The 11,964-nt window shown below is 36.9% G+C and overlaps 1 protein-coding gene and 1 long non-coding RNA gene across 2 annotated transcripts; one reads left to right on the forward strand and one right to left on the reverse strand.

Moving 5' to 3' along the window:
* Positions 1–232: 232 nt before the first annotated feature.
* Positions 233–5,515, reverse strand: LOC147763031 (uncharacterized). Its single transcript, XM_087007482.1, has 3 exons — positions 4,237–5,515; positions 3,517–3,623; positions 233–2,912 (listed from the first exon to the last, which is right to left on the reverse strand). Exons 1-3 carry the CDS (start codon positions 5,318–5,320, stop codon positions 2,283–2,285), a joined length of 1,821 nt encoding a protein of 606 aa, XP_086863608.1. The 5' UTR covers positions 5,321–5,515; the 3' UTR covers positions 233–2,282.
* Positions 5,516–8,009: 2,494 nt separating this feature from the next.
* Positions 8,010–9,872, forward strand: LOC147763032 (uncharacterized). The gene is made up of 4 exons (XR_015333325.1): positions 8,010–8,282; positions 8,620–8,677; positions 9,223–9,343; positions 9,753–9,872. It is a non-coding gene; the product is annotated as an uncharacterized LOC147763032 (long non-coding RNA).
* Positions 9,873–11,964: the final 2,092 nt, after the last annotated feature.

Raw genomic sequence — 11,964 nt, forward strand, 5'->3', positions numbered from 1 at the left:
TTGCATACCTTTATCGGTGCCTTTTGTATCATTAAGGGAATAATTTTGCTAAGTATTGCATGGAGGCAAGAGAGAGTGAAAAATTCCTTAATTTGATTTTAGATGTATCATATTGCGTTACATTATGCTTTAGGTGGAACCTTGCACTTCTCGTTTTAGTGAACTCTTGTACATGATTTGTAACGATACTTACGAAACACACAAACACACACACACATATATATTTCGCCCTTGTTTTATTTAGTTTCTTAACAAAATAATTAACGGACTTCGGTTACACTGATTGTTTTCTCAATTTTTAATTTTCTCGAGTTTCGTGAAAATAAAATATATAATGAAAGAAAGTGACACTTTGCATGGTAATTGTTGTTTTGACTTATCAGAACATTATGATAATAATATTGTATATTTTGTGAAGATATAAGGTGTTGGTAGGAAGGAAAAAAAGGAGCGACATGGGATGGGGGAGAAAGGGGGTAATGGAAAAAAGAGTAATATATCAATGATTAATTTAACTATACGTTTGGTTCAAAAAGGTCCCCTGGCCGCTGACGTGCTTGGAAAAGGAAGAGACCGAATTCCCGGCTCCAGCACAAATTTCGTCTTACAATAGATTTTTTTTAAATATACCAGAGGTGCATCGAATATATACGATTGTACTTTATTAACTTTAACTGTAAGAAAAACTCTATCCTAAGTGAATTACATTTCACCTTACATTCACTAGACTGGCCATAGCCTCCAGATCAACACAGTTTCAACTCCATGGCTTCTGTAATATCCATGTGACCCTCAGTTGAAAACACATAATCACTTTTAAGTATTCACGGTGATAATAATATGTTCTTCTTAATCTGAAAGAATTACTCTCAAGATTACCATGGTCATAAAAGAGAGTACAAGATTCACATTTTGGTCTGACAACAAATTTACTCCACTGAAGACTTTTTCTTCTTGTTACCATTCTGTCTGTCATTCAACTATACTGTTTCAAACTAATGTAACGCCAATACAATCATCCAGTACAATTAACAAAAACAACAGAACAAATAATAATAATAATAATAATGCCACAAAAAATACGAGAGTAAATTATACTCAACCTCTACCAAACATTCATTTATTTGAAATTAAAGGAATATGAGTTAGTGATGTTTCTTAATTTAACATTTTAGGCGTTTTGTTTACTAACCTCAATGTTAATAATTCCATTGGAGCATATAGAAAAAACGACCGCTGTCATAAGGACTGACCCGTCACTTTAAGCGAAAATCAACCCTTATATATTTTGTTATAGGCAAAAAACAAGTGATAATTGGTAAATACGAGAAAATTGTTCATTTACCCGGGAAAATCCACTCGGTGTGGGGTGTACCCTTAACTTTCTGTAGGATTAGGAGCAATTTAGTTGTTTCTCTAAATTTTCTAAAGATAGCTTTGCATTATCCTATGTAATGGTTTTGTGAAGTGACAGGATTTGATTTTACCAGGGCAATGGCACCAAATAATTAAACAAGGGAATACCTGTAAAATTCAAAGTGCCCTTGACCAAATGGGATCTTTTATATTGCACTGCTCCTTGATTTACCTAGGGTAACACACAGGGCAATTGTATTCCACAACAGAGCAAATTATAATTTGATGCACCTGCACATGACCTGATGAGGTCAGATTGACACGTTTAAGTTGGCGTAGATAAACCACTTGTGTGCATGAATTTTATAGATGTATTCAACGCGTTCAGAACAATTAAGGTTGTTAGTAATAAAAACAGAACGGTTAGTAATGAAAACACCACAATAGGTACGCGTCAGAAAAAAATATTTGAAGGGTTAAATAATTTAATGGCGTATGTGAAGTTTCATAATAAGCTGTGGATGGCATTGGCAAAAATAAGCAATTTGGGTATTTTCTAACCCATGGAATGTTGCATAACACCCAACACTTACTTTTTTCTTAAAATAGCTTTAAGGGGCTTTTGCTTATCTTAATCTTATTGCATACATCTTTTCTTTTTCAATTTTTATTTACACATGTTTGTATAACTTCTGTCTTCTGGTGGATCTTTCTCTTAATATATATTATCTATATTAAGTTATTAAAAACCTACATTTTTACTCATTTTCACGTTAGGTGTATTTCAAAAATTTGGATTACTCTGGTATCAGAAATGCACACACCCTATAATTTGCATGTACACAAGCATTTTATCGGCAACCATAGATCATCATGTCATAGATACAATTAAACATTTATAACGTTAACTTTACTGCATTTCACATCTATGTAGCTAGTGAGACCAATACAAAAAACATCAGTGAAGACATCAACAGTCCGCATACCCCCAGAGACAAAAGATGCCCACTGCTGGATGGTGTACGGTCGGTTACTCCAGGGAACAGCAATCCTGTCGGTGTCTTTCGATTAGACTTGCGGTCAGTGTGCACAGGGCAAGGTGAGATCTTCGCGCGATCAAGTACCTCTATCAGAAAATCTATACCATTGTAAGTGTAAGTCGGCATTCTCTCGGCAAATTTATCTTGCATTACTGACAAAAAAGGCAATCCATCTCTGTACGTTTTTACTGTTCCCCGTAACAACAATCCAAAGTCTCCTACAACAGGACCGTATTCTCTTGCTTCAGGCTGATCACGGTTCGAGCTGTTCACTGCGCGACAGCTGTGATATATCCTTCTCCTTACCTCCCAGACGTCCCGAAATTCATTGTCCATGTGTATCTCTCCAAATGATAGACGTTTGCCAAAATCTTTGCAGGCTCTAATGGTCTCATTCATGTTAACTTTTAAGTTTTTGGGTGTCTTAAAAAGCAAGGTGAGTGTGTATGCCGCCTTGAACATGTGGGTGAATAGTGACGGGCACGGGTCCGACTCTTCCTCGCCTGGGCAGCGTTCCTGGATTAAAAAAGAAGCCAATTACTTCCTTTACCACCAAGATCAGACAATGATTAACAATGTATAAACGCTTTTGGTATTTATTAATCGGCTAAGAAATTTAAGATTTAAGATATTAATTTTTTTCACCAATATCAGAGAAACCGCACAAAGCGTTTGCATAGTTTTTCCTCAGTTTCAGAAAGGTGCTATTTTGTATCAGTCAAACTTATTGGTAAATGTTAACGACGTTGATGCAACCCGAGAAAAGATATCTTTCTGTTCCCTATTTGAGAGACCAAGAAATTTCCCCTGTACCACAAATGTCTCCACACACACACACACACACACACACACACACACACACACTTGAGTCTTGCGACCGGCCATATTATGAAGAACTCATTTTTTTTCACATTCGATGCTGTTTTTACATGATCTAAATCGCCTTCGCTGTTTGACCAAAAAAAAAAAAAAAAAAAAAAACTACCGTGAAATTAAGTTGCTATGCAAAAGCTAGATAAATTCTGTTTTCCGATTTAAGGATATTTGCTGTTTGTTAAACAATTTCGTAAATTTGTCTTGGCTAATCAAGTAGTCTGTACTAACAATAGTCTCTCCTTACCATAATAGTATGAACCTTGTTTGCCGTACAGGAATCTGGTATTACGGGTGCAAATGTATCCACCAAGGCGCGAAATCCAAAGGGGCTGAAATTTCTAAGCCCTTCCTCTGGAATAGCATACATAAAAGTCAATGTCAATTTCGGGTAATCATTTTCATCAAACGAAAATTAAGGTATACGTATATTATATGATATTAAGCTGTTTTCATTCCCAGTATATCTTAACTGTTAGAAGGATATGAAATATATTTGCGAGTAAAAACCAGGCAGAGTGCTCCGTTAAACCGTGTCATCCTAAAAATAATATTCAAGGCCCCACCGTGCTCAGTGATTGCTTTTATATGATCTTATTTAAAATAATATTATCATTATTAATGTTATTATTATTTACAGGCTCTTGGCGTAATCCAACCATGGGGTCCATTGCATGTTATTATTTTTACGTAGACAATCGCCATTTTTGTCAACATAAGAAAAGCTTAGAAAATGAGCGTTCAGGTATGCGTAAAGGTAAATTAATGTCATGGGGTTAACTTAACTTAGCCAAACATGTTTCCAAACGTGCGATGATATCGATATGCGCGTGCGGCCGACAAATACAGTGCCCCCCCCCCCCCCAACCTGGGAGGACCACCCTTTGGGCCAATGTAAATGCAATAACGACATATATTGATTAGATAATTAGATAGTAAAGCCGCTTATATTCGAGATTCTAATTACCATTATCCTGTGCGATCTCCTCTGGGCACTGAAGAATTGTTGGTTTCTTCGTATATTGGCAAATCCAACAGAAGTGATTTTTGTAATAATGTATCTGCGTTGACCGAAAAAAATACACCACCTCTTGCGTGATAGGCAAACTGTGACCCCTTTCGCAAAGGTTCCGATAAGGGTTTCCCTCCTGACAATATCTTCCGCTTCGATGCCATTTATACCCTCTAACATGAGTGCCATCCTTGATGCACGGCCTACCGACGATACCTTTCGGTTCTTCAAAATACAGCTGGCAATCGTGAGAGTCATGGACAAGATGGAAAATGTCAGATGTGTTTCTGCTGTCTGCAAAGAAGTCACTAGAACTCTCAGGACAAATGACGAACGCTGGCCATGTTCTGTATGACGTCACACCATGACAAAAAGCACAGAATGAGTTCCGAAAGGTAAGTCCGGTAAGGGAATCTGAAACCGGTAAAACAGTCATTCCGTCTTCGTCTGTGGCGTTCGGTCTTTCACAGGCCGAGCGAATCATCACGTCCGACCAACCATTTGGACATGCGGAAACCATCCAGAAATGCCTGCGTTTTTGTCCCCAAGGACTAGCCGTGTCTTTTGTCATCTGCGATACACATGTGACGTCATCAGGGCCTATGGTAATTGTATTCGCTGACGTTGATGAAATTTTGGAATGCGAATCACCTGTGTGGCTGCAGGTAATGTTAACGGCGGAACAACAGTCACTAAAGATGTTGCAATATTCATCACAGTAGCATGCTATATTAACAACAGAGTCTAGAGTGTTCCCATCGTAGATACAGAACTTTTCACCTGCAGTCACTTGACTCCAATAATTCGGTGCCATGGCAGTCACATTTTCGAGGGGAACGGTGCTAGTTTCAGGAGTTTGGTTGGAGGCCGTGAAAATATCGCCCAAATTGTCTTCACGTGTAAAAATAGCTCTGGTAGTTGTCGGTGGTGCTGGGTCACTGCACGGATTGTCGAAACACCTACTGCCTTCACGCAGGCAAATCACAGAGGTCAGGAAAAGTGAGTGCAACACTATTGCTTTTGCGGCCCCTTGTAACATTGTGTACTTGCTTATAGCGCTGACCTTTATTGAGAAAAAAAAATACACTGCAATATGAAATACATTAGTAAAATATTTATACAGGGGTAGTTTTTAATTACGTATAGCCAGGGGATTATACAATTCCCTGGTATAGCTGACGTGAAGTACTCCTTAATATAACTCACTTCCATTAATCCATTTCACGACTGGGCTTATTTATACCTGAGTTAGCTGACACTGTGAGTGAGTATTTTAGAATGTATTTCTTAAAATGGAGATAGAACAATTCAACTAGTTTACTTTAAACACCAAACATCTAAAACATATATCATTGTTACTTTAAAACATCTTTTTAAAACATTTTGATTAAGACCGTTACTGTATTTTCCGAAAGTAATGAGCAGTAGAACATCAGGAACTTGATGGTTTACTCAGTATGGTTTATTTCATCTACCCATTTCTTGTCGGCTATTTTGTATGCGCGTACCGATAGTCTGAAGGTTCTTAAATTCGCCCAATTTGAAAATAGCCGCTAGATACAGCTCAAACAGCGGAAGGCGCTTGAGGTCCAATGATGTGTAAATTTCATTAATGCAACGTGCTGGCGACGTTTCTAGGATCAGTGATTATAATTATAATATTTTCAAACACATATGTACACTTATTATCTGCAGGTTCCTATGGCCCTTTTTGCACTTATTTTATGCTATTATACAAATCTGGCAGGTAATACGTTTGTAACGACGGACATGTTGAGGAAATCCATGGGAATTGATAATTTTCAACTACGCATGTGCCACATACAGGGTATATTGCCCATTATAAAATAAGTTTTGATTAAATAATGATTTTCCCCACTTTTATTACTATTATTATTACCTATCTTATGTGGACCAAGTTTGTGTCCTTGGATATTTGGATAAAATCCAAGATTATCGCCATTCGACAGAGTAATACTGGTTTCAACTACTGCCAAAAGATAGTGTCAATCATGAAATTAAGTAAAGGTTAGTTTATTTTGCAATGCTTTCCACACCTATATCATCCATTTTATTTATATTTGATGTGTAACAAGTGTGTATCCTTGAGTATTATGCGAAAATGAAAGATCACTCTCATTAGCGATAGGAATAGTTGTAAATTAGATTTCAGCTGCTACCAGAGAAACATAGAATCGGGTGAAGAAATGTTTTCACACAGTTAGATTATGGCCAACCTGGGCTGTAAGTGCCAGATTCCTTGCTTTAGATAAACAAGGTGTAAGTGCTAGATTCCTTGTTTTAGATATACAAGGTGTGAGTAGTTTTCATGACTTGCGTGAGTAGCGCGCCTGTTTTGAATGTAACCGTGTCACAACGCTACAGGATTTTGCAAAAGTAGGGTCTCTCCTGCATTTTACCGTTATTTCCAACGTTGTATGGTGTATTGTTACAGTTCTACGGAGAAATCATAATGTAAGTCTTTGTCTTATCAAAATATATTTGATCATTGTATTTATTAGTTCTCTGTATAAATAATAAAGGTAAAATATTGGTATATTAGCTAGAGCACCTGGTAGTGTGTGGCCATTAGTATGAAATACAGTAAATGTAAAATACGAGAACGCATTGGTATAAATGTAAGCCTTGCTGTAATTCAGTATTTAATGTTTTAATTAAATTATATTAGGGTAATTGCACTGTAAATTAAATTTCATATTATTTGTGCTCATTGAATAGATATAACATATTCAAGTCTCGCTATATAAAGCCGACTTAATGTAATGTTCAAAATATCTAGTATTATACAGTTATATATTTGATGTATGTAATTTAAATGTCCAGATGTACATGTATAAGTATTTATATGGTTTCCTTTATTTATTTTATTTATTCATTTTATTTATTTATTGTTTTCTTTCCTAGATTATGTACCTTGCTGACTTGCTGATATGTTGACTTGCTCATTTGCTGTACCGACGTACCTGTAAGAGATGTGAACGGCAAAATGTTAACTGAACTGAACGTTGAAATAAAGCATGAGTTACATATATTCTGCACTGTCTCAACGATTTCACATGGGCGAAGGCCTTCATCAGACTGATGTGAGTAGATGCTGACACTCAGTGACTGCTAGGTGGTATAGCGGCCGGGACCCTCTTACAAATGTCAGGTAGATCGACCCCCGTCCCTATTCAAGGGTGGCTGGTGACGGCTGAAGTTGATGTTGATGTTGCAAAAGAATTGTTAACATTTTATTTATATGAGCTAAACATACTAGAGACTTGACATTTTATATGAAATATTTCGGTTCCAAAGGTATGCCTAGATAAAAATGCATTCTTTTTTTGCAGATCTCTTATCAGATATGCGAATGGAGAAGTGTGTAGTCATTGTGTCTGTTGCATTGTGTAATATGCAGTAATTTAATTGGGTAGTGACCTTGGGCTGTCAAAAAAGTATCTATATGTCAACAACTACTGCCTAGCAGAATTTGAAATTTTGCACCTTAGCGGTCGATTTTACAGTGCGTAAAATGAGTTAAGAAGTGTTTTACAAAATAAATATGTGGCGCGAAAAAGACAGACATTGCCAGACAGATTATTTTGCCAAACGGGTCGGTCAGCACAGTTTTACAGAGTTATGCCCAGACTCTTGTATCTCGCAAGGAAGTGATCAATAATGGCTTTTGTCCAGCGACTGTAACATGCACAGAGATGCCATGGCTATGATTGGTTGCTGAAATATTAAATCGAGGCACACTTCAGTTTAAACTCTAACTGCTGACCTTTTACTGGTAGAGGTTCTTTTACAAGATGTACTTGTAAATCATATATATATATGATTATGCATGCTTTTGTGTAAGTACAAGAGGAGAACAGCCATCGGCACTATTAAACTAACTACAACTGCAAAAAAGAGTTGAATGAAAGATGGAAGTCTAGATAGTGCAATTTGAAGATCCTCTGAAGGCCCTTCCCTGCAAAAGTGACACAAAAGTGGTAAGTACTTCATCTAACTTGAAACAACTTTCATCCTCGGATGCACATAACGATAAAATATATTTACTTATTATTCATAATTGTAGATAAAACCGGACAACGATTTAAATGGGTTTATCACTTAATTTGTAGCCCAAACCGCCGTGAACAACATGGCGACTGCATCGCAAGACTTTTTGAGTCAAATATTAAACGTTTAATCAGCTGAAATACCGTAACATTTTATGATGGCAGTATAACGTCCACTCAAACTTCTGTTCTTATAGCTAGCAGGTTTTTAAATGAACGTTATAGATAATTAAAATATTTATAATTGTAATCTTTTTTTTTTTTTCAGTGAACGGTGGAGAGGTTGGGGTCTTGCTGGCAATCACTGAAGGGAGAAGGAAATTAAAGTAAGTATAAACACCTAACTTAAGCTTAAATACAAGTTAAAAATCCCTGGCACGAATTTGTATTTCATTTAATTTATTTTTGACTCACCAGTCATTGTTCACTTGAACCCATTCCCAGGCAAACTTTAAATTTATATTTTCATGATTAAACAAGATAACTGTCTCGAGCAGAGATTCTTGCAGGTTATGGAAGTATGTTGATAAACATTACAAATACAATGGTGAAGTTTACAATTTATGAAAAGGACACAAAGTAACAAAATGTCTGTTTTATCAAATGTGTTAATCTTTTGTGTCTCGATTAAATATGTTGATTTTAAATAATACCCCCTTTAAATGTTTTAATAAAACATTTAGACAATACGGGCTGCAGAAATTTATCCACAACTGCTATTTGTAAACAGGTTATAGTATTATCATGAATCCCCTTAAAAATGTCAGTGTTAATTAAGACGCTTTTAAATATTTTGGGTACTATTAGAGATTAAGACTTTCCATCAAGTGCACTGGAACTGTGATATTGATTGTTTTATTTGATTTATTAGGAGTCCAGTTGAAACCTCAGACTAGGACGTATGGATACTATATTCGTGAGGGGAGCACGACAGGTGTATTTTAGCTACGTTATCTAGCCAGCACCCCAAAAAAGTATTTTTAACTCTTAATGTAAGTCATTGTTTTAAAAGGCGCTTTTAAATATCTTGGTTGCTATTACCCGCATGAAAATGGAGTAGTATCGAAGTAGCAAAAAAGCATTAATGCAGTAGTGGTGTGGAGCACATTTGCAGTAGAAATGCAGCAAAGCCTACTGAAATTCTACTCCAAAAAGTACATAGGTTTGTACAGAGAGGAGCATTAATGCAGTAGATTAGCAGCATGATAGAAGCATGTTTCAAATATGCTAATTAGCTCCCAAATCGAAGCAGATTTGACGCATGTTTGCAGTATGATTGCAGTTGTCTTCTGCGCTGGAGTATCTACTGCGTTTTCTTGCTGGTAAAGTTAGAGATGTTCCAGCAAAACAATCAAGTGCACTGGAACTCGGATATTTATTTTTGTCTTTTTTGTTTTTTAGGACCCAAAACCAGATCACATCTTAGGACAAGCGGATTCAATATTTGTCAAGAGAAAACGATTTTTTGAGAAAACACTAAAATTTTGTATGGACAGTTTGTAATTAATAAACGATAAAACAAATTTCCATTCGTCTTTTTTTTTATGTACAGACCGTTTGAATAAAATGAAGCTATCTGCTGATTATTAATTTAATAGTGTGTGTTGAATTTATTATATACAGCCTGTATGAAACGTTCCCTTTGCATATTCCTTTTTATATACCTCAAAACTTCCCTTGATGAGAAATGCAGAAGCAATATTCCCCTTTTTCTAATACACCTCAAAACTACGTCCGTGGAGTATTGTTGCAGTAGAGCATTTTCTTATATACTCCAAAACCACCTCCGTGGAGCAGTACGCGAGCATTGCTTTTTTTCATATATACTCCAAATCTACCTCCACGAAGCAGTACGCGAGCATTGTTTTTTTTTTTTCATATATACTCCAAATCTACCTCCGTGGAGCAGTTCGCGAGCATTGCTTTTTTCATATATACTCCAAATCTACCTCCGTGGAGCAGTACGCGAGCATTGCTTCTTTCTTATATACTTCAAATCTACCTCCATGGAGCAGTACGCGAGCATTGCTTCTTTCGTATATACTTCAAATCTACCTTCACGAAGCAGTACGCGAGCATTGCTTTTTTCATATATACTCCAAGTCTACCTCCGTGGAGCAGTACGCGAGCATTGCTTTTTTCATATATACTCCAAGTCTACCTCCACGGAGCAGTACGCGAGCATTGCTTCTTTCTTATATACTCCAAATCTACCTCCGCGGAGCAGTACGCGAGAATTGCTTCTTTCTTATATACTTCAAATCTCCCTCCACGGAGCAGTACACGAGCATTGCTTTTTTCATATATACTCCAAATCTACCTCTGTGGAGTATCTTTGAATGATTCGATGCGCGCCAGTGCAGTGCAGCATAAGCATAGTGCTTTTTCTCTACTTCACTGGAATAGATTTGGAAGCTAAATAGCACATCTGAAACATGCTTCTATTATGCTGCTAATCTACTGCATTAATGCTCCTCACTATACAAACCTATGTACTTTTTGGAGTAGAATTGCAGTAGGCTATACTGCATTTCTACTGCAAATATGCTCCACACCACTACTGCACTAATATGCTTCTTTGCTACCTCGATACTACTGCATTTTCGTGCGGGATAATGCAGAGCGTCTCTTAACCCGCATAACCGGGGAATACATTACACATACTTGATCTGAAATCTTATTTTTTATACATGCAGTCTTATTGATAAGCGCCGCTAATATATACTCGTAACATGATATCACTTGATCAATTATCATATATTGATGTCATGTACGCCAAATTAAAATCCCATGGCAACCTCAGTCTACAAATTCAAGGTCGTAAAAACACTTGAAAGTCAGTTAGACTTCTGGCAAATTTAAGAAAAAAACTTTTTTTATTTTTGACATTTAAAATTTGATTGACTGAATATTAAATTTATTTATAACTTGATACTATTTATCGTTTATCTCAATGTTTAACTACAGACTTAACATTTAATGTGGAATATTTATCTCCAAATCATTTTTCGTCAGTTTTTTTTTCTTATTTTGCTGACTGATAAATGACGATAAGGATTAAAATCGTGTTTTAATAACTTTTAATTATCTCCTTGATGGCATTGTGACATCATTTCATTAATTGAATTCGCCGCTGAAGCAAACAAAAATACATTGCTTATTCTAAGTCATTAGACAACCATTAAAAGCGATATTTGGATCTCCGTATTCGCTTAATTAACGTCTGTAAAAGAGCTTTTAGCCTAGGTCCCAACTACGTTTTGGACGCACGGTTTTTTAGGTTCCTTGCGTCCGGCTAGGACGTAGCTAGATCGCAGGGAAGGGATCAAGTAATTGGTGATTGCAAGGAGTGCGCAAGGAGAAAGTGCGTGAAAAGTACGTGAGAAGTACAGCCTCCGCACGGCAGAATTACCTGCTGCGCCCGACGGGCTTTCGCACGTGTTCCACGCGCTCCGTGCATGCAAAGTACAAGCATCGTGCACCTTGTTCGTTATACGTACTAAGAGTACGGGTAACGCAAGGGCAACGCATGTGGACGTAAGGCAGCCTTGCTGACTTCGTACGCTTGTTGCTCGTCCTCCTTACGCGAGTCGTGCGTGTTGAGATGTTTCTG

Source organism: Lingula anatina, chromosome 3 (assembly GCF_051362555.1).
Source record: "Lingula anatina isolate TDL-2025a chromosome 3, LinAna3.0, whole genome shotgun sequence".
NCBI classification, from domain to species: Eukaryota; Metazoa; Brachiopoda; class Lingulata; order Lingulida; family Lingulidae; genus Lingula; species Lingula anatina.

What these genes read in the sequence shown, in the direction of transcription:
- LOC147763031 (XM_087007482.1), bottom strand. Translation starts at nt 5,320, where the DNA reads ATGTTACAAGGGGCCGCAAAAGCAATAGTGTTGCACTCACTTTTCCTG. An exon ending in GGAGATCGCACAGGATAATG is followed by an intron (nt 3,624 to 4,236) that starts GTAATTAGAATC and finishes ATGCTATTCCAG; the next exon opens with AGGAAGGGCTTAGAAATTTC. An exon ending in ACAAGGTTCATACTATTATG is followed by an intron (nt 2,913 to 3,516) that starts GTAAGGAGAGAC and finishes TTTTTAATCCAG; the next exon opens with GAACGCTGCCCAGGCGAGGA.